The 24663-nt window shown below is 56.6% G+C and overlaps 4 protein-coding genes and 4 non-coding genes across 9 annotated transcripts; 1 reads left to right on the top strand and 7 right to left on the bottom strand.

The window, feature by feature from the left end:
- Window positions 1-1708: 1708 nt before the first annotated feature.
- On the bottom strand, window positions 1709-7650 carry TRAF4 (TNF receptor associated factor 4). The gene is made up of 7 exons (XM_068977673.1): window positions 7439-7650; window positions 4436-4487; window positions 3755-3859; window positions 3516-3677; window positions 3263-3424; window positions 3016-3171; window positions 1709-2760 (listed from the first exon to the last, which is right to left on the bottom strand). Exons 1-7 carry the CDS (start codon window positions 7579-7581, stop codon window positions 2128-2130), a joined length of 1413 nt encoding a protein of 470 aa, XP_068833774.1. The 5' UTR covers window positions 7582-7650; the 3' UTR covers window positions 1709-2127.
- A 761-nt stretch (window positions 7651-8411) lies between these two features.
- Window positions 8412-16959, bottom strand: NEK8 (NIMA related kinase 8). Its single transcript, XM_068978067.1, has 15 exons — window positions 16896-16959; window positions 14604-14809; window positions 14147-14379; window positions 13779-13910; window positions 13116-13324; window positions 12872-12951; window positions 12608-12789; window positions 12361-12511; window positions 11900-11976; window positions 11446-11563; window positions 10641-10791; window positions 10183-10346; window positions 9935-10093; window positions 9592-9750; window positions 8412-9196 (listed from the first exon to the last, which is right to left on the bottom strand). The coding sequence occupies exons 1-15, from the start codon at window positions 16940-16942 to the stop codon at window positions 9168-9170; spliced, it is 2097 nt and encodes a 698-aa protein (XP_068834168.1). The 5' UTR covers window positions 16943-16959; the 3' UTR covers window positions 8412-9167.
- A 2647-nt stretch (window positions 16960-19606) lies between these two features.
- On the top strand, window positions 19607-21173 carry TLCD1 (TLC domain containing 1). The gene is made up of 4 exons (XM_068978976.1): window positions 19607-19828; window positions 20143-20225; window positions 20320-20402; window positions 20756-21173. The coding sequence occupies exons 1-4, from the start codon at window positions 19635-19637 to the stop codon at window positions 21137-21139; spliced, it is 744 nt and encodes a 247-aa protein (XP_068835077.1). The 5' UTR covers window positions 19607-19634; the 3' UTR covers window positions 21140-21173.
- Window positions 21174-21730: 557 nt separating this feature from the next.
- RPL23A (ribosomal protein L23a) lies at window positions 21731-24586 on the bottom strand. 2 transcript variants are annotated; one of them, XM_068977710.1, is made up of 5 exons: window positions 24518-24586; window positions 23766-23949; window positions 22452-22628; window positions 21982-22051; window positions 21731-21787 (listed from the first exon to the last, which is right to left on the bottom strand). In XM_068977710.1, exons 1-5 carry the CDS (start codon window positions 24546-24548, stop codon window positions 21773-21775), a joined length of 477 nt encoding a protein of 158 aa, XP_068833811.1. In that variant the 5' UTR covers window positions 24549-24586; the 3' UTR covers window positions 21731-21772. The 2 variants fall into 2 exon arrangements, with proteins under 2 accessions (XP_068833811.1, XP_068833810.1); XM_068977709.1 differs by lacking the exon at window positions 21731-21787 and having other exon boundaries at window positions 21843-22051.
- On the bottom strand, window positions 21871-21937 carry LOC138084879 (small nucleolar RNA Z17). The gene has a single exon (XR_011145282.1). It is a non-coding gene; the product is annotated as a small nucleolar RNA Z17 (small nucleolar RNA).
- Window positions 22127-22204, bottom strand: LOC138084867 (small nucleolar RNA SNORD42). Its single transcript, XR_011145274.1, has one exon. It is a non-coding gene; the product is annotated as a small nucleolar RNA SNORD42 (small nucleolar RNA).
- Window positions 22715-22784, bottom strand: LOC138084878 (small nucleolar RNA Z17). Its single transcript, XR_011145281.1, has one exon. It is a non-coding gene; the product is annotated as a small nucleolar RNA Z17 (small nucleolar RNA).
- On the bottom strand, window positions 24034-24101 carry LOC138084866 (small nucleolar RNA SNORD42). The gene has a single exon (XR_011145273.1). It is a non-coding gene; the product is annotated as a small nucleolar RNA SNORD42 (small nucleolar RNA).
- Window positions 24587-24663: the final 77 nt, after the last annotated feature.

Here is a 24663-nt window from a genome sequence, read left to right as displayed (position 1 = left end):
GGCACCAATCTATGGGAACCTACCGCCTGGCATGGTGCAGTGGCACAGTGCTGCCAGCAGGGGGAGAACTTGATCTGGGGAGGGGGCCGTCTGGCTTCTGCTGAAAGGCTAACGCAGAAGAGTTTCCACCTGTTGGTGCTGGAAACCCAGGTCTGTGCTTAAGGCATTTTTTTCTGCTAGAGCCCATGGTCTTTTACCAGCTTCCAGGCCTCACTATACCAAGATGGTTTAGCTCATGAAAGAGCCATGTTTCTCAGCAAAGCAGCCAGGGCTTCGTCTCTCCCTAGATGAGTGAATTTGACCTTTTGAAGGTTTTGGTTAGTTCCTCAGGCTTGCTGTCTCAGGCATAGACCTTTCCTGTCACTTCTGGTAAGGGATCTTCACCTGAGTCTTTGGCTGGGAAAGCAGAGACAGCAAGCTACAGCCTTTGAACCTTCTCCTTCCCATACTCTGAGCCTGAACAGTATTTTCCATACACAGGCCTCTTAGGGCCAGGCAAGAGTAAGGCCCTTTATGCTGATGAGTTAATCTTTACAACAAATCTAGCAGGATTACTCTCATTTTACCAGCGAGAGTAAGGATGTCATGTAGCTAAGTAACTTGCCAAAAAGCAAGCACAGCGAAGATCCAAAACCAAATCTATTGCCAAAATTAAAGGAAGCTAATCTAGGGATTGCTGGAGCTTAAAACAGAATCCAGTGATAAGGGGAAGAAAAATCCAGGCCCTGCCCCAAAATAGCTGGAAGATCACTGAAGTCAGTTCAAATATGGATAATCACAGGCACCCCCTTTGAGGCCTGTATGAAAAGCAAGTGTGGATGGGGAAATCCAAGTGCTTTGAATACCTCGAAGGCTTTTGGAGTTAGGCTAACATTCACCAAGTGCTCACAGTCATCCCTCATTATCCACAGGGAACTGGTTTAAGAATTCCCCAACTCAGAGTCCACAGATGTTCAAGTCCTTGATAGAAAATAGCATAATATTTGCATATAACCACACATTTTACAGTGTGCTTTAAGTAATCTGTAGATACAATGTAACACCAGGTAAATTTGCCCATGAGTGGCCAACAAGTTTTGCTCTTTGTAGCTTTCCCCAAGTGTTTCCAGTTTACTCTTGATTGAATTCAAGGATGTGAAACCCACAAAGGACCAACTGTATCTTGTGCTAGGTGGGAATTTGCACTGTCTTCATCACAGCTCACTAAGGTCCTTTTAGTGAAATAATGCATATAAAATGCTTAGCAGTGTCTGCAATATCAAAAGTACTCAATGAATGGTAGCTACTATCATTAGACCAAGAAACACCTGCCAAAGGACAGGCACTAGGCTTTGGCGGGGTATGAATCACGGACTACAGCCCTTATTGTGTTGAGCCTGCACCTCCCTCATCGAACCACCAGAGGGCAGCAGCAGGCAACTCTTCCACACAAAGCCCCTTGCAATCCTTCTGTCCTCCACCAGAGGGCAATCCACGAGCGCCATTGGATTCGGGCCAGAACGGTTGCAGGTTCCCTCCCTCCCCCCGCCCCCCCTACCAGGTCCCTTGACTTCACCCTAGGGCCCAGCCTTCCAGGACCCTAAGCAACCCAGATGAGTCAGGCTGGAACCAAGTTAATAAATACAATTCAGAATTTATTAAAAATCAGGGCTCCCCGCTGTGTTCTCCTGGCACTAAGTAAATAAATAACCAGAGGGGACACAGCTGGGGAAAGGATAAGAGAAATCCGATCTCAAGATTCTTTTAACTACCCACTCAGTTTCCCAACTCCCCCTCCCCCCTATGGCTCTTGGGACATAGCACCAGCAGGCACCTCGGTCCCGGGAAGAGTGTAGCCGGCACCAAGGCGTGTCTGCCCTGTCCAGGAGACAGGTCCGGGGCTTGCTGGTTTCCAAGCCCTTGATGACCCTAAAACCTGCTCTTCCCAGAGGTCAGGGCTGAAGCACCAATAGGAGGCACCTGAGGGTGGTGGGGAAGGAGGGATGGGGGATCAGCGTACCGGGGGATCGGTGTACCAGAGCCTCGGCAGCAGAAGCAGCTGTAAGGGGGTCCGGCCCCCTCTCCAGGCTCAGCCGTGCCTGATGGAGGTCACTGCCCTCCCCCTTTCTCCTGCCGCTTGGTCTGCTCTCAGCTGAGGATTTTTCGGGGCAACTCAACAGAGGCACGGATGAAGACCGCATCATCCCGCACATAGTTTCGCTTGCGGATATCCTGGTGGGAGATGAACTTGGGGTAACCAAAGCCCAGAGCACTCTCATCCAGGGAGCCCCGCCAAGTGCCTGGTTTTTGGAAATTCTTCCAGTTTGGGTCAGGGTGAAAGGTCTCAGTGACATGCTGTGGCTTCGCCAGCCCAGGGTCACTCTGATCCAGTAGGGAGAAGGTCACACGGCGGGCGAAGGGCCACTCGAGGAGATTGTCAAAGGCACCCGGCAGCACGCGAATGTAGAGTGAGAGGTGGGTGCCCTCACCACTGCCATTGCCGTTGAGGAATGCGGACACCTGCAGCTTGTAGCCATACTTGTGCGTGTAGAAGGCGGGGCTGAAGCACTCGAGGTTGGGCTTGGTTTTGGCCTCCTGGAGCCGGCGCCCGTAACTGCCAATCTTCCAGATGAGCACGCCATCACTGCCCACCGACAGCTCCTCCAGCTCTCTTCGCAGCTCCTGCAGCTCCTGCCGCTGCCGGCTCACCAGGGCACACATCATGGCCAGATGCGGCTTCACGCTCTCCTCCACGTGCCGTGCCATCGCCAGCTTAGGGCACTGTCGGCAAAGCCCCAGGCCATGGGGGAAAAAGAGGAGAGTGAGTAGGGGTGAGTTCAGGGGAGAGGGGAGGAGGGGTACAGGGTAGTGGGCACCGAGCCCTGAATGGGGAAGACAAGGCACTAATAAGGCTGGAGCCGGCCAGCAGAGGAAGGACTGGGCCTTCCGGGCAGCACAGCAGGGGCCACTCAGGGCCTACGTCTGAGGTCTCAAACACAAGAAGGGAGCTGAGGGGAAGGGAAAAAGGCACCTCACCCTGTGCTTGCAGCCGGAGTCTTTGAACGGGCACAGCACCAGCGCGGTGTTACAGCTGTCCTTCAGATGGCCTGGCAGGTCCTCCCGAGCCACGGTGCCCACGCCACACTGGTTGGGGCACGGCACAGGCAGCCTTGGGCACTGGTACTGGTGACTCTATGGCCGCAGAGGCAGAGTGGAGCAGTCAGCGGCCCGACTCCCTGCTCCTGGCCCCGCGGCCCCCTCCGGGGCTCAGGAAGGGCCTCACCTGGATGGTGTCGAAGACGAACTCCTTGGTGCAGTAGGTGCAAGGCTGGGTGCGCTTGGGGCACTCGGAGGTGGCATGCTGGGCCAGCAGCCGCCGCATCATGCGGGCACCACACTTGTTCTCACAGTACACGCTCTCTTGCGGGCACACACCCTCGTGGCTCTGTGGAAGCGCGGGGGTTGCGGGGGGCGCTGAGCCTTCAGGGCTCCTCGGACCCCCGGGTGCCCCGCCCCCTCCCCGACGCCCCACCCACCTCGAAGGCCTCCCCGCTGAAGTCGCAGCCGCAGAACTCGCACTTGAGCCGCCGCTTGGGGCAGTCGTGCTGCAGGTGCGCAGGCAGGTCGCGGCGGCTCAGCTTGGCGGGGCAGCGGTTGGGGCAGGGCACCACGTTGAAGCTGCAGGTATTCAGGTGGCCCTGGTGGGAGGGGTTGAGTTAGTGCCTGCCGGGGTAGGGGGTTGGGGGTTGTCCTGCCACCTGGGGCAGAGGCTCACCTGTAGGTGCCGAAGGGGGCCATTCCAGCGGCAGCCCTCCTCGCTATGGATGCAGCGGATGGACAGGCCCAATACCTGCACCTCCAGTTCTGGGTCCGGGTAGATCTGGGGTCACGAGGAGCAGTGATCAGGGACAGCGCCTGCGACAATCCCCAGTTCCCGCCCCCTCCAGCCCCCCATAGGCTTGCTGGCTTCCTCAGAGCCAGGAATAACCTCCCTCCCCCTAAACTCCCCTTGAGCCCAGGCATACAGAGCGCAGCTGGTGGCATCTGCTCCAGCCTCAGATTCTGGGTTCCTCAATTCCCTGATGCAGGGCGCTCCCTTTGGGGTGACAGCCAATCAGCCTGCCCAGCCCCTGGCAGCCCCCACACTGTCTGCTTCCTTCCCCCTAGTAGAGGGGTCCTGGCCCTCAGCCACAGGTCTGGCCAGCCACCCAAAGGGGAGGGGAACACTTCTGGTGGGCACAGAGAAGCTCTGTGCACCCCCACAGGCTGGGCATTGTGCCTGTCCTCCAGGGCAAACATGGGCCTCATTTGCAAACTGGCCTGGTAGAAGGAACAGGCCACCTTTGTGGGGGCGCACAGCACCGGGTTGACATTGGCCCTGAGCCCACTGGCTGCAGCGGCAGCTCCAGCCTCCACCAAGGGCAGCAAGAGCCTGTACCTGGCACGGTGGACTCACCTTGGCATAGTCCAGAGGAAGCTGGTCCTCCGGGCACTTGAAGACTCCTTCACTGTGAAAGGGGAGGGGACAGGGTCACAGAGCTGGAGGGGAGACCCCAGGCCACCCTCCCCACCCCAGCCAGAACACCCTCTGTGTCACCAGATGGGTTCCCAGGCAGCCTCACCTGAGAGGGCAAGTAGAGGCCTGAGGGTACCCACTTCTCCAGGACCCCGGGAAGAGCCCGGCTCCTGTCCGGGGGCGGGGGGATCTGGGCCCGGCAGAGGCAGAGGCAGAGGCAGCTGCCTCAGGCAGCATTTGGCCAACAGGTGGCAGCTGGCAACCCTCCCCCCAGGACGGCAGCTGGGCTGGGAAAGGAACAGGCTGCCCAGCCACCCAGTCCCCCAGGTTGATGTGCACTGGCTGGGCTGGAAGCTCACAGGGGAGGGTGAGATGGGCTGAGATTAAGTGCCAGGGCTGTCCAGTCCCCATGAGGGTGCCCAGCCAAAAACCCAGGGCAAAGGTCATCTTGGGGCCACCTGACCCCACCTCCGGAGCCTCCTAGGTGGGTGTGTCTTCTAAAGCAAAGAGGAGGAGGATGCCCCAAGGTCCTGTGTTTACACTCCCACCCCGTTCTCACCACCTGCCCGAGAAGGGGCTCAGAGTCCCCATTTGGCAGAACTGGGGCTCCCAGGTGAACAGGATACGCCTGCCTGATTCCACAGCTCAGTTTCTACTACCTCTTACACAGAGAGAGGCTAGTCCCAGAAAAACTGGCCAGACAAGCACAGCCAAGACTGTTCACTCCACAGCGGGCATCCAAAGCCTGCTGACCCTGTCTGCTGCCCTCGGGTCCTTCACCAACCCCACACCAGGTTGTCAGCACTCCAGGAACCTGTGGCATGCCTCCTGCCAGCATGGCCTTGCTGACCCCAGCCAGGACCAGTCACTGCTGCCTGGTGCAGCCTAGGCAGGGCAAAGGCTCACCCAGCAGGACTGAAGGCCCTCAGGCCTGGCATTTCTGGCAAGTCTGAGTCAGGTAGGTAGGTGGGAGGCAGGCCAGGACGAAAGGTGGAAGCAGAGGCCACACAGCGCCCCTGTCCAGGATGGCACTTTGCAGGCCATAGGCAGTCCCCTGCTCCCTGCGGTCAAGGGATTTCTAGCACCCATCTCCTCCCCCTGATCCCACGACTACTACTGGCCATGCTGCCAATGCCCAGATGAATACATGCCCAGGCACTGAGGAGGTGTGCCCATGCCCACGGGGCAACCAGCCTTCCTGGACCAACCTGAGTAATAGCCCTGGCAAGAGCAGGGGACAAGGGGTGGGCCTGGGTGGGGGGGTCTGCTTTTGGCTGCTTCAGGAATGTGCTGACTTCGTGGTTCTGGAGTCAGGGAGGGGGGCTGAGGCAAGTCCCCAGGCTTCAGGCAGATTAGCCTGGGCAGCTTGGGGCCCAGCCAGAACAAAGGTTCCCCCAGTACGGCGGACACCCTAGCTGTTAGGGTGGGCGGGGCAGCGCCCGTCCCACCATCCCTTCCCTCCCCGGGCTTCAGAGTGAGCCGCGGGGTGGGGGGAGGCCGGGGCCGAGCTCTCCAGGCTGTGCAGTAGAGGCCCAAACCCAGGGGAGAAGACAGGATGGGGGGAGGGGGCTGGGGGAGAGGAAGAGGGGATTTCCGGGAGGGGGAGGGGCAGAAGCCGCGGAGAGGGGCAGAAGGGAGGGAAACCAGCCTGACAGCCCCTTCCCCCGATCCTCCCCCGAGGCAGGCAGGATGGGTCCGCTGAGGAGTGGGGGGAGGCTCAGCTGGCCTCATCTGGAAACCAGAGGGCCGGGGAAGGGCACGGGAGAAGACAATGGGGCTGTGTGTCGGTAGGAGAGCGTGTGTACACGGACGGGAGGAGGGAGGAGGGGAGGGAAAAGGAGGAGGGGGGCCGCACCGCGGCTCGAGCAGGAGCATATGTGAGGGCAGGACCGGTCCAGGCAGCGGGGAACAACAAAACAAAGGGGCCTGCGGAGATCGCAGGGCTAGGGGCCGCGGCGGACGGAGGCAGGGAGCCTTTCAGGCACGAGCCCCGGAGGTGCTCTCGCAGTCTGGGCCCCGCGAACACTCAGCATACAGCCTCCTTACACACGGCAGCGGCTGGCCCAACTTCCCCGGGGCTCTCGGCGGACGACCCCAAGAGCCGGGGCTCCCTCTTCCGGCCTCCCCACGCCCCGGACAGTGCAGTTCCCAGCGCGGGCTGGAGACTCAGGACAGCTCAGGGCGCCCAGAACTCGATGAGGGCCCAAGAGCCGAGGGACGGATGAGCAGGGGCGGGAGACGGCGGGGTGCGGGGCCCTCCCTAACGATCTAGACCACCCGCGGTACCCAAGACCCCCAGAGGCGGGGAGGGGCACCCAAGAACGGGCTCCTGCTTCACTGAAGATCGGGGCGTCACAGTCCTCCCCCTATCGTTCGAGCACAAACCCCGCGCTGACACCCCCCTCCCAGTTAGGCAGTTGTGCGCCTGAAGGTAGCTGCGCGACCCGTGGACAAGTTTTCCTTTGAATCTGTGAAATGGGAGAACAATAGCTGCCGTTTTGGAAACATCGGAAAGATGAGAAGGGCTTAGATGGGTGAAAACTCCGGAGGCTTAAGGCTCCGCGAGGGACAGAGGGTTTAGTCCTCCTCTTCCCAGAGGGACTCAAAGTTCAAGGCCGAGGCCGCTCTGGCTCTCAGGTGAGGGGGAAGGGCCGGCCGCAGGTCAGGAAGGGCGTCCTTTCCCACCTCCACCCCGCGGGAAGGCACGGGATTCGTCCCACCCGGCGCGTGGCACTCGGGACCCGACGGATTCGTGCGTGGGGGGTGGCCCTCCCTCGGGGTGTGACGTCACCGCAGCCCCGTGACGTCACGGCGGGCACCCCTGAGATCACCGGGCCGCGGCACAGACAAAGAGCCGGCGTGCTCCCGGCCCCGGCCCTCCCGGGGCAGCGTCTCCCGTCCCTGTCGGCCGGCCGTCCCCGCTCCCCGCGCCCCGGGCCGCACCTGAGGAACTCCTGCAGGCAGGTGTCGCAGAAGCGGTGGCCACAGGTAGAAACCTGCACGGGCTCGCGCATGGGCTTCCCGCACAGCGGGCAGAGCAGCCGCCGCTTGGGCTTCTCCAGGAACTTGTAGTCGAAGCCGGGCATGGCGGGCGGGCACGGGCGAGCGGGGCCGGGTGCGCGAAGGCCCCACAGCCCGTGCCTCGCTCCGGCCGCGCTCCCGGCTCCGGGCGGCGCCGACTGGCGGCCGGGGCCCGCTCGCGGCCCCTGAGCCCGCCCGCCGGAAGAGGGGGCGGGGCCGCGCCCGCGCGGTCCTAGCGCCGGCTCTGCCGCTCTCCCCACCCACCCGGCGGGCCGGCGGCTTCGGGGTCGGTGCTCTGCCAGACTCGCCACCGCCGAGGAGCAGGGGTTCCCCCTTCCCCTCGGGAAGAAAAACCGAGGCCCCGCTTCTCTCCAGGGCTGGGGAGGTCGGAAGGAGCTCGGACGCTGGATGGGGCGGAGGGCCTCGGGGAACTGGCCGGGCCGCGCCACAAAGATTGGCTTCTCCGGAGTCAACAGCTCGGTTTCGGGGGCCACGTGTCGTCCAGGGGCCCGGGGCTCCAGCCTCCAGGTGCTAGGCAGCTGAAGCATAGCAACCAGATCCGGGGAGTCCAGCTGGGCAGGGAGGCCGGGCTGGGCCCCGGGCCAGAGGAACCTCGGCCCCGAGGAACCTCGGCCCCAGCCTCAGGCTGCGCCCACATTCCTCCCTGGACCGCGGCTCTGCTGCCCAGATCAAGCCCAGCCCAGCCCAGCCCTGGGGTGGCCGCCCCCATCCCTGAAGAGACCACACTCTAGGCAGGCAGCTGGTTTTTTTTTTTTTTTTTTTTTATTGGCGCTACCTCCCAGTCATCTGGGAAACTAGTCTGGTCCAGCCAGCTACCCCTTCTCCCAACCTGCTTTGGGGGAATGGCATGGAGTGACAGGCCACCTTCTGAGTGTACTGCAGCCCATGCACTCCCGCAGGGGAAGGGAGGCACTCAAAAATTATGTAACCCCCTGCCTCTGGATATAGGAGTGGGGGCGGGAGGCAGCATTCCTGGGACCTCTCTGCCCAGGGCTATGCAGGGGCTAGGTCGCTGGAATGGCCAGTCCAGGCAGGCCCCAGCTTGCCCTACTCCAAAGCACCGCGCTGCTCTCCCAGTAGACACCAGGGACTTATTTTCTAACTAGGGGGAAGGGGCAGGATCTGGGTGGAGCCACACAGCCACCTCCAGCCTTTTTCTGAAGAGGCTCGGGAGACCACCTTGCTTCCAAAAATTACTCTGGCCTCCAACTTTAGCCAGGCTGAACCCTGGGGATATTAACTAAAGATAAGAAGGGGTGGGGAGGGGAAACTAGGATGTTGGGGGAATTGGGTGGATTGAGTTTTACATATCTTGTTGTCTAATTGCTAAGTTGTGTCCCAATTCTTTGTGACCCCATGGACTGTAGGAGCTTGCCAGGCTCCTCTGTCCAGGGGATTTTCCTGGCAAGAATACTGGAGTGGGTTGCTATTTCCTACTCCAGGAGATGTCCCCGACCCAGGGATCGAACTGAGCCACCAGGGAAGCCCATATCCAGAGCCAAAAGCAGAGCAGGGGTTTTACTGGCCCTTATACCCCATTGATGATACAATCCAGTGTGGCGCCTGCACTTTTCAAGACCATTCACAGGAGAAGCAATATCAGGGTAGCCCAGCAGTGTATCCAGGTGTGTCAAGGGGGAACTGGCTCATCCATGACCGCTGGGGAGTACAAAAGAGAAATCCCTGCAGCCTCCCAGAGAGCAGTGCCTCCAGCAAGCCTCAGCTCCCGCCACTCTCTCCCACACAGGGCCCTCGACTCTGGACCCTGCCAGGCCCAGAAACAGAGGTTCAAATGGAAACTGGACTTGAGGGCTGGAGGAGAAAGAATGCGTCTGATCCCCAGGGAGCAAAGGGGGCAGCCCTTCAGTGAGGCCCAAGAAGTGCCTACCCTTGCCCACCCTGGGAGCTCACTTTGGCCCTGCAGCTTCTGCTTTCATTTATCTGGGAGCTGAAGATGCTTTTAGCAATTTGGGGTGTGACTACTGGGGATGCGAGTATGGGCAGAAGCCAGCTGGGTTAACCCTTGTGTGGGTGAAGGTGAAGTTATAACTCACGGCGGATAGCCAGGAGAGTGTTGCCATGGCAACAGGACACAGAGGTCACCGTGTAGGGCTGCGTCTCATCCAGCTGCACCGGCCTAGGGAGTGCGGCGTCCTCATCTCTCCTTCCCAAGCGACCTCGGGCCCCTTTGCCCCAGGAGTACACTTCACCTTCTGCCAAAGAGAATCCCGAGGAAAGCAATGGGACAAAGACAGAGTTTAGCAAGCAGCTAGCCTCCTACATTGCCCTACTGGCCCCCACATGGGGTTGCTGAGTTCAGCAGCCCTAAGCATAACCCCCCAACTGCCCAAGGGTCTGCCCACACCCTCATCTGTCCCCATAATGTCCATTGATCACCTGCCCCAATGGCGACAGTGAAGGCATCCCCACAGGCCACCATCGCTATCTTGATGCCCTGGAGGCCCTGGACTTGACAGGGTGCCCGGCTGACCCGGCGAGCATTGGTACCCAACTGCCCATGCTGATTGCTGCCGAAAGTGTAGCAGTCACCAGAGGCTGTAGGGGAAGAGAGAGGTAAGGAAGAAAAGGGCCCAAGGAAGCCAAGATAGTCTGCCTTTGGCCTCCTGTGTCCAGGTCCTGCTTACCAGTTACAGCAGCTGAATGAGCAGTGCCCAAGTCCACACTCAGCAGGGGCTCCCAGTCCAGAGGTGCAGAACCTAATGGAGTGAAGTTCAGGGCCTCCTCCACTTGCTGGTGTGGGGCAGGCTCCTCCCCTAGGGAGAGGTGGTCCAGGCCCAGCTTGTTGAACCTGAGGACAGAGCCAGGAGCCAGTTCAACTGACACACTTTATATAGACTGTCCTCCCCCTGACCTATCTGGGCAGGAGCTGGTGCACCAGGGCACAGGCCCCTCTCTGGGCTGAACTCATTGCAGGTTGGGTCGATCAGGTCCCACCCTGGATTGAACTCAAGCCCTCCTCACTTCTAATCCTTGGTGGGAAGTAGGCAGTGACAGATGGAACCCTGGCAGCTAAGGAGGGGTGGGGGGCGTGGGGGGAGGCTAGCCATCGTAATGTACCTAATTACCTGCTGCTCCCGCTTACCTGTTGCTCCCACAGGCCAGGGCTCGGCCAGGCACCGTGAGGATCATGGAGGAGTCAATGCCACATATAACCCTCTGGGCTTCCTGTCCTGGGGGCATGGGTACCTGCTGGGGGCAGCTGTGGGACTCCCTGGTGCCTAGTCCCAGCCGACCTATAGGGAGAAACCAGGACTGGGCTTGTCTGAGCTTTAGGATTGATGATAAAGAGGACCCATGGAGAGGAGGTGACAGCATGAATGAAGGCTGTTCCCCAGACTGAAATGCCTATCCTTGGCCCCTCTGTGGGTCAAAATCCTATTCCTCCTTTAAGGCCCTCTTCAGATGCCAAATCTGTCTTCTGCAAGTGGAGCCTCTTGCCATTCCTTGGGTTCCCACACCTCTGGACTTTTGGGGGAGCCCTGCAGCTGTCTATCCTCTATCATGCTGGAGATATATCCTTTATGATTCCTCCTCCACTTAGACGGAGTCCCCTAGGAGAACAGGGACCCCATCTGTCTCTAGTTTCAATGCCCAGCCTGATGTCTGACCCAGAGAGGACCACAACAAATATGGCTGGAGAAATGAACTCTTTCTCGTGACATCATGAGCACTCAAAGGAATCAACATCTTATTCGTTTTGTCCAGCACTCCAGACAAGGTGGGCGCATAGTGGGTGCACAATGAAGGTTTGTAGAGTGAACAAATGAATCGGAGAGAAAAGAAGGGCAAGAGAACAGGCCATGGATAGAAGATGGCTATGAAGGGGGTTCATGGCTATGAAACCACGGCTGAGGGGTTCCAAAGGCTGGAACAGAGTGAAAGCTTACCACCATCTCCACGGCCCCAAGCAAATAGTTCTCGCTCAGTGGACAAGGCCAGCACATGAGAGGCCCCACAAGCCACCTGCACCATTTCATAGCCCAGCAGGGCCTCCACGATGGTGGGCTAGAGAGAGAGAGAGAGAGAGGAAGCAAAGGCAGTCTGGGCAAGGGGCCTGGTTAGCCACCAGGCCTCGGCATTTCCTGTAAGGATGAAGTTGGAAGTTGCAGGTTCTCATGAGGTGGCTGTTTCTTTAACTACCCCCCACATGTACTGCACCCACTGGGGAAGCCTGGTCTTTCTGTACTTCCCCAGACGTTGCCCAGAACAGGTGCAGCCTGGAAGCTACTGGGACCGTGGTTGCTGGGGATTCCCCTGCCCCCAACCTGGGCGTCAGCTCTCAGATGTGGGCTCCTTGCCATCTCCCCACTTCCTCCTCCCCAGGGTGCAGGCAGAACCCACCTGGCTGATGTCATTGAGGCCGCCATGGCCTAGGCACCCGTTGCTACCACTGCCAAAGGTCATGATGATGCCTCGGTCTGGGGAAGAGGGCAGTGAGGAAAGGGAAAGGAGACAGTTTAAGCTGTTCTTCCAGACAGACCAATGCAACCTTGGATTAGAGGAATGAAAAAAAGTTAGTTGGCAGCTAGGGCTGGAAGAACTGGGTGAGGGGAATCAAGGACAGGGTTCTTTCTTCCCCAAGTGTGTGACAAGTGACAGCTTCTGAGCCTTAGTTTCCAGATCTGTCAAATGGGAATCTAACTGCCTTGCCAGGTCCGCTAGGAAGGTTAAGAGAGATCTGTAAGTAAAGCACCTCCTGGAAGATAAAAGCGTGATTAGCAAATGACAGGCAATTGATGGAAATTGCTCTGGGGGGCTTCTTAAAGCCGAGTCCCCACAGGGCAGGGCTCTGACCAGCTCACCAGTCAGGCAGGCGGTGAAGAGGTCCCCGCAGGCCACATGCTTGATAGTCACACCCGACTGACCCTCCAGGAAACGGGAGACGAACTGGGGCTGTTGCTGCTCCACCGCCCCCGGCAGGAGGGCGCCACCTCCTGCGCCAAGGGGCGGGGCCTGCGAGGGGACCGAGGAGGGCGAGGGCGGGGCCTGAGCGCTCAGCTCCGGACCCCGCGCCCCTTCGGTTCTGACCTACCCCTGCCGGCTGCTCACCTCCCAAAGAATGAGGCGCCCGGAGCGAGTGACGCCGGCCTTCTGCGTGCGCCCGGCTGCCACTTGGACCACCTCCGTGTTGAGCATGGGCAGCCGGAGTGGCGCGCTGAGCCCGCCGCCCCACGTGTACACCGACGACAGCGGTGGCGGGATGGCTGGCCGTGCAGGTCCCCGGGGGACGCCTGCGGGGACAGCTCATCAGGCCCGTTACACAGGTACGAACGCAGCAGGGACGCCGGCGGGCGCCCCGCCCACCCGACTTACCTCTGCAGCGGGCGCTGGTGGTCCTGCTTCCTGTACTGCCTGGGGTCATGGGTGGCCCAGTGGCCAAGGGCTTTTCTGCCCTGTGGGACAGATGCGGTGGGCATCAGGACAAGGACCCTCCCTGACGATCCCAGACTAAGGCAGAGAGGACTGGCCCAGAGCACCCCTCTGCCCCAGACCTCCCCTGGGTGCCCCCCAACCCCTGCTTCCCAGGGCCCCCTCCCGCGCCCCTCGCGGCACCGGCCTCCGCATGCGGACACTGCCCAGGTCCGTGTGCAGGTTGAGGAGCGCCCGGATGCAGAGGGGCTGCGCCATGATGTGGCTGAGCGGCGGCCGCTGGGCGGGCTCCAGGCTGAGCAGACTCAGAACCAGCTGGCGCAGCTCCGGGCTGTACCGGTCAGAGATGGGCGCGAAGGTACCGCTCATGATCTTCAGTACCAGCGCTGGCAGGTTCTGTGAAGGCAAGGGAGCCTCAGCCAGGCTCTTAAATCAGCAGCACCCCCAGCTCCAGCCCCTAGCCTGGTGGGGTGGTCACAGCCCTGCACTCACTTGGAAGCCTTGGGTGTAGTAAAGGGACTCCTAGGAGAATAGGGGAACCAAACCCGGCTTTCAAGAACCTCTGATGGGGAGCTGCAGCCCTGTCCACTGGCTGCCTGTTGGGGAAAACTCAAGTCCTGCCCTTAGGAGATTCCCTAATCTGATGGGAGAGTCCTACCCTCAGGAGTCTCCAGTTTAAGGGAGGACACACGCCCTACCCTCAGGAACCCACAGTGTGAGGGGAGGTGCAGCCCAGGCCTGGGGTAGTCCACCAGCCTGGAGAGAGAGACATAATGGTGCTTGGGGCCACGGACTTCAGGAGACAGAGGGAGGGATTTCCCAGCCGTTCCCCTTCAGGGGACTTACTCACCGCAGCCTCGAAGGCCCTCTTGAGGCTGGCCAGCTCATAGAGGACACAGCCCAGGGCCCAGATGTCACTCTTCTGGTTGTAGGGCTTGCCCTCACACAGTTCAGGGGAAATGTAGCAGGGAGTACCCACCACCTGCAGGAGGGGAGCTGCTATTACAGCTGGGGTGGGAGGACCAAGGCTCCGGCCCCAAAGACCACTTAGAGACAGCGTCCCTCCAAAGCAGGCCAAAGTGTTTCCTCTTGCGGGACCACCCAGCCAGGGACCCAGGGGCCAAGATCTTGGGGATGCAGGGATGGAGACAGAGATGCCAAGTAGATCTGGCCCCCCAAAACCCCCAGCACCCTTGAGGGTCCCTCTGCACCAGGCACCGTGTAGGCCTTGCTCTTGCTGCTAAGGATCTTGGAGATGCCAAAGTCGCCGATCTTGACGACCATGCGGTGTTTATCGAGAAGGATGTTCTGGGTTTTAAGGTCCCGGTGCAGGATGAGGTGGCTGTGGACGTGATGCAGCGCCAGCAGGATCTGCACAAAGAAGTGCAGGATGGTCTCCTCCTCCAGCAGGGAGTTACAGCGCTTCTGGATGAACTCGGCCAGGGTGCCGCCTGCAGCCACAGGGAACTCGTCAAGACCCAGGCTTCTCTGTGCTTGAGTCTTTCCTTTTATGAAACTAAAGGCTCAGACAGGGCAAAGAAGGTCTGCTGGTGTCACACCCCTGGGGTCAGAACTCTATATACCTCGGACCCTCAGCCAAGCCCACTCCAGAGAGGGAAGCGGGGTTGTCCCAGTGGCGAGAGGCCCTCAGGCCAACGCAAGAAGGCTGTCCCACCTGGTGCGTACTCCATGGCGATCATGAGGGCCTTGTCCTCCAGGAAGTTCTCGTAGTACTCAATGACATTGGGATGGTTGAGCAGCTTGAGCACCTGGCACTCGTTCTGGGCTGCCTGCCGCTCCTCCTTGGTCATCTGCTCCACGGGGATCTGCTTGATGATCACCAGCTTCTGGTCAGCTTTGCGCAAGCACAGATGAACAATCCTGAGGACACGGAGTACGGGAGTAGGGACTGAGTCTCCAGCCACATATCAAGCGGGTCAGGCTGGTGACGGGATGTTTCTTAGGATGGGGGAATCAGCACCTACACTAAGAAGTCATCTAAGTAAGTGCACAGAACACGAGTGAGGAGTAGGGAGAACAGACCACAAACTGTGCGAGACCTTTGGCAAGTCTTTTAACTTATCTGGGACTCGGTTTCGCCATAGGCTCAATGAGGTAAAGTTAGTCTTGGTCTCAGTAAGTCCCCACAGACTCTGGAGTTAACTGCCTGGGTTCAAATCTTGGCTCCTCCTCTTACAAGTTATCTGGTCTTAAATTATGTGACATCAGGTTCTGGAAAAAATAGGGTCAATCTCACAAGGTAGTTGAGAGGGTCAAGTAAGAAAATGCAAGTTCTGCACTTAGCACACCACCTGGCACATCAAAAATACTCAGTGAGCAGGAGCCATTCATTATATTATTTTCTCCCAACTCTGTAGTCAGTGTTCATAAAAGCAGGGTTTTGTTCTTTCTGCTTCACCACTATAGCCCCAGTGCATAGCCTAGTGCATACCCCAGCACTTAGTAAGAGCTCTACAAGTATCTGCTGAATGAAGGATTGTCTAAATATCAAATGTCTATCTCCAGCTCAGACATCTCCTCTGAGCCTCAGACTTACATATTCAACTATCTGTTTTGTATCTCTACCTGAATGGCCCACAAGCATTCTAAAATGTAACAAATGCAAAACTCTTGATCCCTGACCTCAAAACCTTTCTTTCCTCAGTTCCTCCTGTCTCAATAAATGGTAACACCATCCACTAGTTATTAAAGTCAGACACCCGAAAATCATGCCAGAATTTTTCTTCCATTTCACACTAACATATCTGTAAATGCTGTTTCTACTACCTCCAAAATATTGTGAACTCATCCATTTTTCTCTGTCTTCTGCTATAATCCTTGACCAAATCATCATTTCTTGCCTAAAATACTACACTAGACTTCAAATGGTCCTTTTCACTGTTGTCACCTCAAATCTAAATTCCACTAGCAGAGTCAGTGACATTGTAAAAATGCAAATCAAATCAAGACCATTCCTTTGCTTAAATCTCTTTTCCTTGACACCCTAAGTAAATAAATTCAACTTCTTTACCTCTGCCTACAAGGCCATAGGGGCTTCCCAGGTGGCTCAGCAGTAAAGAATCTGCCTGCAACTCAGGAGATGCAGGAGTTAGCTTCGGGGGTTGGATCCCTGGGTCTGGAAGATCCCCTGAAGGAGGGCATGGCAACCCACTCCAGTATTCTTGCCTGGAGAATCCATGAACAGAGGAGCTTGGAGGGCCACAGTCCATGGGGTCGCCAGGGTGGAACACAACTAAAGTGACTTAGAATGCACGCACACACACAAGGCCATAATCTGGTTCCCGCCCTCTGTGACAATCACATTTTATTCCATTATTTACCTTGCCCATTACATTCCAATGACATTAGTCTTCTCAGTTCCTTGAATACTCTGAATTCTTTCCCACGTGAGGACGTTAGCAAAAGCTGTTTCCTTCGCCTGAGAAGCTTTGCTTTTTTCACTACGTATCGATCCTCATTCCTCAAGTTTTGATTTTAAATTTCACCTCTCAGAGAACTTTTCCTTAACCATCCCAAATGAACACTCCCTCGTGTTGTACTCTATTCTCACAGTTTGTTAATCACTGTTTTAACAATGTTCTGTTTATAGGATAATTTTCCGGTAGTATGTAAGCTCCAAGAGGGACAAGACCACGCCTGTTTTGGTCTTTACTATATACCCAGCACCAAAAGCCTGACGAGTATAGCAGCCGCTCAGCATTTGTTGAATGAATGAGTCAGGATTAAAGAACAAACTCTGCGGGGGCCGCGAAGGCCGGCCGGGGGCGTGACCTCCTTGGAGGCGGAGTTTCCCAACCTGGACTAGAACCGGAAGCCGGGAGGGGCTTCCCGGAGTGGGCACTCACGCCTCGGGGCGGGGCTACACGGGCTGCGATTTTGAGGTCAGAATTGGGGGGCTGATTTTCCCTCTCCCCAAGCACTTTCCTCCCCCAGAGCCCTGGCTCACCCGAAGGCACCTCTGCCCACCACTCGGATCCGCTCGTACTTCTCCATCTCATTTCTCAGAGTCACAATTCCGGAACCCCCAAACCCAAAGGCAGCGCGTGCGCGGACCCGCCCTCTCTAGAACCACGCCTACTGCCACTCAAGATAATTACGGGGCGGAGCTAGGTGTTGGTTCAGCCTCTTTATTTGTCTCTGCTCATTTGGACACTTCCTGCAGTCCGGATCCGCAGTTGGCCTTCTAGGGTCCAAAGAATAGGGCGATATGCCATTTCTTGGCACGCCCCGCAAAGGTCAGCACTGTACCAGCCACTGCCTACACACGTGGCCGCATCCTGCCCTTGCAGTTCTTGCTTAGACCGGAGGGTTTCCCCGCGCAGGCCAAGAGAGGGTGGGAAGAAAGGACGGATCTCTTTCTGCCCCAGTCTTTGCCCACTGCTGCTGCTGCTGCTGCTAAGTCGCTTCAGTCGTGTCCGACTCTGTGCGACCCCATAGACGGCAGCGCACCAGGCTCCCCCGTCCCTGGGATTCTCCAGGCAAGAACATTGGAGTGGGTTGCCATTTCCTTCTCCGATGCATGAAAGTGAAAAGTGACAGTGAAGTCGCTCAGCCGTGTCCAACTCAGCGACCCCATGGACTGCAGCCTGCCAGGCTCCTCCGTCCATGTGATTTTCCAGGCAAGAGTACTGGAGTGGGGTACCATTGCCTTCTCCGCTTTGCCCACTAATCACTCTGTTTTCGAAGTACAGGGCAGATTCTCATTAGCACGCAAACGATCAACTACCAAAACTGAACCGAGTCAGCGCTCTCGGTCTGTGGGCAGGGTGCAAGGCTAGTTTCGTGTTTGCCAAGGGAGGGCCCCGGGAAACCCTGAGCTGTATAAGTTGATTCACCTAGGGAGGACGCAAGACGGTTTCCGGACTGTCCCGACTGGTGAGCTCTGCGTTCGTCAACACTCAATTCCCCAGAGCACACATACAACACTTGCCGCTGCAGCAGAGTAATCTGACTTCAACACTCAACTAGAGAGGACCTCCTTGGGATTAGATGGGAGGGAAGTGGACTGCTACCTGAAAGAATCGGGGAGAGGGAGAAAGATAGTCGTTCGCCTGATAGGAGTTCAAGGGTTCTGCCCAGAGGTAGGGGGCTGGTTAGTACAATTGTTTAAGGTCTTGATCAGAAGTGTGTTTAATTTCAGGTCTCTCCATGGCGCCTCCTGCTCTTCACGAGCTCCATAGCTCCATAAAATCTCAGTTAAGGAAGCAGGAAGGATGATGATGAGCTAAGGGACAGCGTCCCTATTTCTGAGTAGGCGAGGAATGTGAGAAAAGGGGTGTTTATCTTCAGCTCCTACTCTGCTTCTTGAAAGGGTGCCCAAACTTATCCACGCGGGATGACCACTAGAAGGGCCCCTAATGACTCAGCCCCCTCCCCCCCCACCCCGAAATCCCCGTCTGGCTCAGGCCGGTGTGGCTGGCGGACAAACCTGCCCTGAGAGCAAAGGGGATCGCAAGGGGGAAAACCGCTCAGCCGGGACACTCCATGCTCTCACCTAGAAACCGATCAGGCCTGGGTTGACCAAGGAGCCCCAGAGGGCTTAATGTGTAACCTTGGAGTCAGCAGGGGAAACAGAGCAAACAACCAAACCTCTTGGCGCCTCAAGGCTTCTGATATTTTTTCCCACTCACAGCACCTCCGCCCCCTCCGCCCCACCCCCAGCTCTCCACCGCCCTTCTGTTTGCAGAGTCTGGCTAACTCTCCACCCAAAACAATCACCTCTTTTCTTTGGCGGTGGGAGGGGATCCCGCGCCATGGTGAGGATAGGGTGACACCTTGTGGTCACGAGCTGCATCTGCACCAGTCCACTGGGCTGCAGAGTCACTCTAGCGGCCTGGGCAAATCGGCCGTCTTCCCCGCCCCAGCCTCTAGGGAGCGGGGAGAAGCGAGCTGGGACTGTCAGGGAGGACTGTGAGTGCCGCGCGGCCCCAGGAGCCCAAGAGCCGGCTGGGAGGAGGGGTCCTGACGGGTTAGTCGACAGTTTCTAGGCACCGACTCGGTGCGGGACGAGGTAGAGGCAGGTAAACGTGTACGTCTTGGGCCCCAAGAACCTAGTGATCCAGTGGAACAAGGTCCGGGCGGAGATCACCGTCCGAAGCTGGGTACCGGCTGGTCCCTGGGACCAGGGATTAGGAACGTGGATTGTGATGGGTCTCGCTCCGCTCCGCTCTGCCCAGCAAAGAGTTGAAGGCGGAGAGAAAGTTCTCTCAGGAAGCGCCCAGGCTGGAGAGCCGGAACGCCTGGGGAAAGGGTGGCTGCGGGTTAACAAGGCCAAGGGAGCGAAGTGGGACTCCGTCGGCCGTCGGGAGGCGCCAGCGAGGGGTGGCTCGGCGGCGGCGCCCCCAGGACAGCTCCTTTTGACCGAAGTCCGCGGGAGCCTGGCGGGCCCGGGGAGCCGGGGGGAAATGGGGCTATTGCCCTCTGCGCTGCAGAGGCGCCGGAGGGGCGGGGACAGGCGGGTGGGGCGGGGCGGGGCGGGGGCGCGGGCGGCTGGGGGCGGGGGCAGAGGCCGGCTGGGAGGGGACGGGAGGAGCGAAGGGGCCTACAGGGCTCTGCCGAAACCGTGAGTGTGAAGTCGGCGGCTGGCAGGACAGGGATCCAGGGTGGACTGGTTCGCGAGGGAGCCCCGTTCCCAAACAGCCGGAGGAGGCCACCTAGAGGGCGGACAGAGGCAGGGAGGGCCAGCATGCCCCCAATGCTGGTCCCCGCCCTGCCGCTTCTCCTGGGCGCCACGCTGACCTTCCGGGCAGTCCGGCACGCGCTCTGCCGCCTGCCCCTGCCCGCGCACGTGCGGGCCGACCCCCTGCGGACCTGGCGCTGGCACAACCTGCTCGTCTCCTTCGCGCATTCCATTGTGTCAGGGATCTGGGCGCTGCTGTGGTGAGTGGACGACTGGGGGAGTGAAGGTGGCTGGGGATTCCTCTTTCCATCACTCACCGGCGGGCTATGGCCCAGGCAGTCTCACCTGATTCTCGGCTTGGAATGCTGTCCAACCAGGAGCGGCGGCAGCCCCAGGCGGCGGGGGTGGGGTGGGGGGGTGTTCTCACCTGGGAAACGGGACACACCTGGGTTTCAGCCAAGCCCCTCCTCGCTCTCCCGTCAGCCAATAGCGCACTGGCTACGGTAATAGGGGGATTTGTGGGACCTTTGGGATACTGAAATGATGAGAGCTTGCTTTCTTCCCTCTCTTTCAGTATATGGCAGACTCCTGAGATGCTGGTGGAGATTGAGAAAGCATGGTCGCTTTCTGGCTACCTGCTTGTTTGCTTCTCCGCAGGTAGATCTTGCCGGAAGGCATTAAACGGGTGGGGAGACAGGGATAAATTTCTAATTCGGTACCCTTTACAACCTCACCCCCATCCCTCCGGTAGGGTATTTCATCCACGACACGGTGGATATCGTGATTAGCCATCAGTCAAGAGCTTCTTGGGAATACCTCGTCCACCACGTCATGGTAAGTGAAAAGCTGGGGATGTGGTATAGGTCTGGTGCCTATACCTGAAAGTACCTGAACCTGGAAGGTAGACCATCTTTTCTAAACCCCAACCCCACCGTGTCCCACATGCTACAGTGCTGAGGGCTAGCAGAATGAGCCCTTGGTTCACAAAAGCCAGCAATCATGGCCTTCCAGCCAGAGTGTGGGCAGAGATCAAGATTTACTACTGTTGAATCCACTGTAAACTTTGTTTCAGAGTGAAGCTATTAAAGGATTTCTTATCCCTTCTTCTGATACCCTGGATATTCCCACTAACTTCCAAGAAAACTGTGCTATCCGGGCCCTAACCCATTCTCTCCCTTGCCTTGTAGGCTATGGGTGCCTTCTTTTCAGGCATCTTTTGGAGCAGATTTGTTGGTGGGGGTGTCCTAACACTGCTGGTGGAGGTCAGCAACATCTTCCTCACAATACGCATGATGATGAAGATCAATAATGCTCAGCATCTCCTCCTCTATCGGGTCAACAAATACATCAACTTGGTCATGTACTTCCTCTTCCGCCTGGCCCCTCAGGCCTACCTCACCCATCTCTTCCTGGGTTACGCTGGCCAGAGGACCCTGGGAACCTTCCTGCTGGCCATCCTGCTCATGCTGGATGTCATGATCCTTGTCTACTTTTCCCGCCTCCTCCGCTCCGACTTCTGCCCCCAGCATGTCCCCAGCCACCAACACAAAGACAAGTTCTTGACTGAGTGAAAAAACAGTTAGGGATTTGTGGCAAGGACAGCAAAAACCAAGAACAGCCTCACAGGAATGGAGAAGAGGCTTAGCCCCTCGCCTGAGGTGTTCTGTGGGGGCCAGCCTCTCCACCAAGCCTGCTCCTACTATTTAAAACAATAATGAAAGAATGCCTCTGAAGTCCTTGTCCTTTCTTGGGCAAGGGGTGAGGGAAGCAGACAGACTGGATGGATGCAGTAGATGGGTATGGGGAAAGGTGCTACTGCAAAACCAGCCAAGCCACACAGCCCTGACATGGATGCCAATGGAACCTCCGGATATTGGTCTCATACCAAGCCTCTTCCAGACAAAGGCAGGCATTCTTGTAAAGCTTCTTGCTTGGCCTCTTACCTCCAGGATGGAGGTCAAGTTGTAGTTGTCCTAGGACAACCAACTGTAATCTGGGTCATAAACCTCTGCTGCAAGTATGGTGAAGTGATATGGCCGAGTGTTCCAACAGGGTAAGTAGACCAAGAGTCTTACCCAACCCAGCCTGGTTACTTAAGCGTGCACGTACCACGGTATGGCCCCTCACCCAAAAATCAACATAAAGACAAGAAGCATATATATAGTGAAAACTTTTATATTTGAAATTAGCCAGCTGGACTCAGTTTAGATGATCCCAATCTGAAAAACAAAAGGGAACTTTGTTACTGGGAGCTGAAGTGTGAAGATTAAGAAGGAACGTCACAGTATTTTTAAAAGACAGAGGTGCAGTTAGTCAAGACTAATCACTTAAGTCAGGCTTTGGTCACTAACAGACACATCATTTGCGCCCAGGAAGGGAGAGTGTTAAGGAGTTTGTAGCAAAGGAAGCTTACTTTGTTGGCAACATCCAAAGCATCATAGTCAGGAGCCAGTCGAACATATGCCTTCTTCTCTCCATCAGGCCTAGGGTGGTGAAGGAAGCCTTAATCCTTGCTGCCCTTCACTGCCCCCATACCCTCTCTTCCACCCAGACTTCTGGTGCATCAGTGGTTCCTTTGTTCGTGTCATTTTTTTTCCCCCCTCACAAATAATTTTTTTTTTCTCTATCATTTGCACAGAGGGAGTCAGGGAAGCCACTAAGCCACAAACCACAGGTATTCTGACATTAACTGTACCTTACTCTAGGGCCTGCTTTTGCCTAGAGATAGGGATCAGGAAAATGAGCACTAACCCCAAAGTCCTAGAGACAGGACAGCTGACGTTCTGGGAAGCCTACCCCAAAAGCAGCATCAAGGAATTTCATGCCATTCAGGTGACAGAGGCCCTGGCCCCCTCCCCATCCCACAGGGCCCCACTCACCTACCTGATCAGAGTATTGACCTTGGCCACGTCAATGTCATAGAGCTTCTTCACAGCCTGTTTGATTTGGTGTTTGTTGGCCTTGACATCTACAATGAACACCAGTGTGTTGTTGTCTTCTATTTTCTTCATGGCCGACTCGGTGGTGAGGGGGAATTTGATGATAGCATAGTGGTCAAGTCTGGGAGAAAGGTAAAATGGGGTCACCTGGCGTGGGTCCAGTAAAAGGATGGGCCCTTTTTTGGAGCCCAAGGCTCAAAGGGCCTGGGTGCATCAGACAACGATAGCAATCATTCCTGTCAGACTTTGGTCGCTGCACAGTGTCATCACATGCACCCTGAAACGTGGGGGCCTGGAGCCTTGGCTTAGTGAGATTTCAAGGGCTTTCACCCTTTTAAGAGATTAAACAATCTTCATTCTTTACCTGACTTCAACATTCCTGAGGAGCAAATTTCTAAAAGAAACTTGAGACTTAAGACATTAGAAAAGCAAACCCAAGAGCAAAGTTAAGACTATGGAATCTTGAAATCCAGGCTAGAGTGCCAAAGAATGTTGGTGCTTCACTATGAGGCTGAACTGACTGTTTTTCCCTGTTTCGGTTACTGAAAACTGGCTGATAAGTCATCAACTCTTGAGAGCAACTTTTTATTTATAGCTTAAAGTTACAATAGCCTCTCAGGACACAGCTTTCCCTCTGAAATCTGGAGAAGCAAAGCTGTGTTTGCCTGGGTATACTGTCCTCTTTTGAAGACAGAGATCAGATCTCAACCTCTCATTGCACTAAACTCTAGGTCCAAATGGGGGTAAAAGTCCTTTTCTCTGTGGACACAATCCACTCTCCGGCCTTTTTCGTAGGAAGCAATGGTTAAATTACCTTTGGTGGTAACCAGTACCATGGCTCTACTCTCAACTGTGCTCCCTAAGGTCAGTCATCACCAGTGGTGTGGCACCAAAACACTCACGCACCCTAACCTTTTGCCCACTCCCCCTAACCATTCCTTCGGTGTAAACATTTGGGAAAGTAAATGAAAAGAAGCTGCTATGTACTGCTGCAGGCCTTCACTGTCCAATACAGATCCTAAACCTGGAACTCTTATACTCCCCAGAAAGTAAACCACATATGAAACAATCTAACAATTGACTAACTTTGACAATGACTCTGGGTTGTTTTAAATATAGCATTAATCTCATACTCCCGTTAGACAAGCACACGAGGTACCAATATGATTTTGAGAACCCATATTCTAGGTTTGGTAAATTTCCCAATTACCAATGGAGGATACCCAAACATCTTTTCACGACAAGGGGCAGTACTGACTTGTTTCTCCTAGGGGCGCTCTTCCGAGGATATTTGGGCTGCCTCCTGAGCCGCAGTGTTTTGGGCCGCCGGAAGGTGGGTGACGTCCGGATCTTCTTTTTCTTGTGGCTGTGGACACCTTTCAACACTGCTTTCTTGGCCTTCAAAGCTTTTGCTTTGGCTTCAGCTTTAGGAGGGGCAGGGGCTGAGAAAAGGAAAGAAAACGAAGGTGAAGGATTTAGAAATCACTTCCGACTTCAAGACCGGTAGTGGGCGTCCCAGGCCACACGTGCATCAGTGGTTCCTTTGAAGACATCACAAGCCTCAGAAGATTAAAATTTTTTCCATCATATGCACGATTCTAGGACGAACTTGGGATAAGATGAGGAAGAAACTAGCAATGAACGAACAGTTGGCACTTGCTAGAATGGGAACTAGTAATTTTATACATACCATTGCACAGCTACCCATTTAACGTGGGGTCAAACAGTTGAGAGTATTGATTCCTTACAGGTATAGGAAACATGGAGCTTCCCAGAGCCGAGACCCGGCTGTCTCTGGCAGGCGGTACAGGCCAGGCTTGCCTCCCCAACCCCCTTCACTAGAGCCCAAACCATGCGGCGAGGCGTACGCGCTCCTTAGCATTGCCGAAACGCGAGAAGCTGCTCCGGAGCAGACACCGCAAGGGTTAGCCCAGCTATCGTCCTCCCAGTTCATTCACTCTGAGGGGACCCTCGGCCAGTCAGTGGTTGATCCCCAGCCCCAGCACACACCTTCCTTCTTCGCCTTCGGCGCCATCTTCATGAAAAGGGTTTCCGAGACTTGTTACCACGGGCTTATAGCGCCAACTCTCACCGAAGACTCGCGATACTTTCTACTTAAATCTGATTGGACAATCTGCAGCGCTGCGCCCGCCGGG

This window comes from Capricornis sumatraensis, chromosome 8, assembly GCF_032405125.1.
Source record: "Capricornis sumatraensis isolate serow.1 chromosome 8, serow.2, whole genome shotgun sequence".
Taxonomy (NCBI): domain Eukaryota; kingdom Metazoa; phylum Chordata; class Mammalia; order Artiodactyla; family Bovidae; genus Capricornis; species Capricornis sumatraensis.
The sequence above is the reverse complement of the archived record's forward strand: the minus strand, read 5'-3'. Positions and strand labels throughout refer to the sequence as shown.

Coding starts and splice junctions, on each gene's coding strand:
- NEK8 (XM_068978067.1), bottom strand. CDS start 16,942: ATGGAGAAGTACGAGCGGATCCGAGTGGTGGGCAGAGGTGCCTTCGG. Junction 13,911..14,146: donor GCAAGAGCAAGGCCTACACG/GTGCCTGGTGCA, acceptor CCCCTCCTGCAG/GTGGTGGGTACTCCCTGCTA. Junction 12,790..12,871: donor CACCAGCGCCCGCTGCAGAG/GTAAGTCGGGTG, acceptor CTGTCCCCGCAG/GCGTCCCCCGGGGACCTGCA.
- RPL23A (XM_068977709.1), bottom strand. CDS start 24,548: ATGAAGATGGCGCCGAAGGCGAAGAAGGAAG. Junction 22,629..23,765: donor AGCGCCCCTAGGAGAAACAA/GTCAGTACTGCC, acceptor CCTTTCTCCCAG/ACTTGACCACTATGCTATCA. Junction 22,052..22,451: donor AAGGTCAATACTCTGATCAG/GTAGGTGAGTGG, acceptor TCACCACCCTAG/GCCTGATGGAGAGAAGAAGG.
- TRAF4 (XM_068977673.1), bottom strand. CDS start 7,581: ATGCCCGGCTTCGACTACAAGTTCCTGGAGAAGCCCAAGCGGCGGCTG. Junction 3,678..3,754: donor GCCCCCTTCGGCACCTACAG/GTGAGCCTCTGC, acceptor CCCTCCCACCAG/GGCCACCTGAATACCTGCAG. Junction 2,761..3,015: donor ACTCCGGCTGCAAGCACAGG/GTGAGGTGCCTT, acceptor CTTTGCCGACAG/TGCCCTAAGCTGGCGATGGC.
- TLCD1 (XM_068978976.1), top strand. CDS start 19,635: ATGCCCCCAATGCTGGTCCCCGCCCTGCCGCTTCTCCTGGGCGCCACG. Junction 19,829..20,142: donor GGGATCTGGGCGCTGCTGTG/GTGAGTGGACGA, acceptor CCTCTCTTTCAG/TATATGGCAGACTCCTGAGA. Junction 20,226..20,319: donor GCTTGTTTGCTTCTCCGCAG/GTAGATCTTGCC, acceptor TCCCTCCGGTAG/GGTATTTCATCCACGACACG.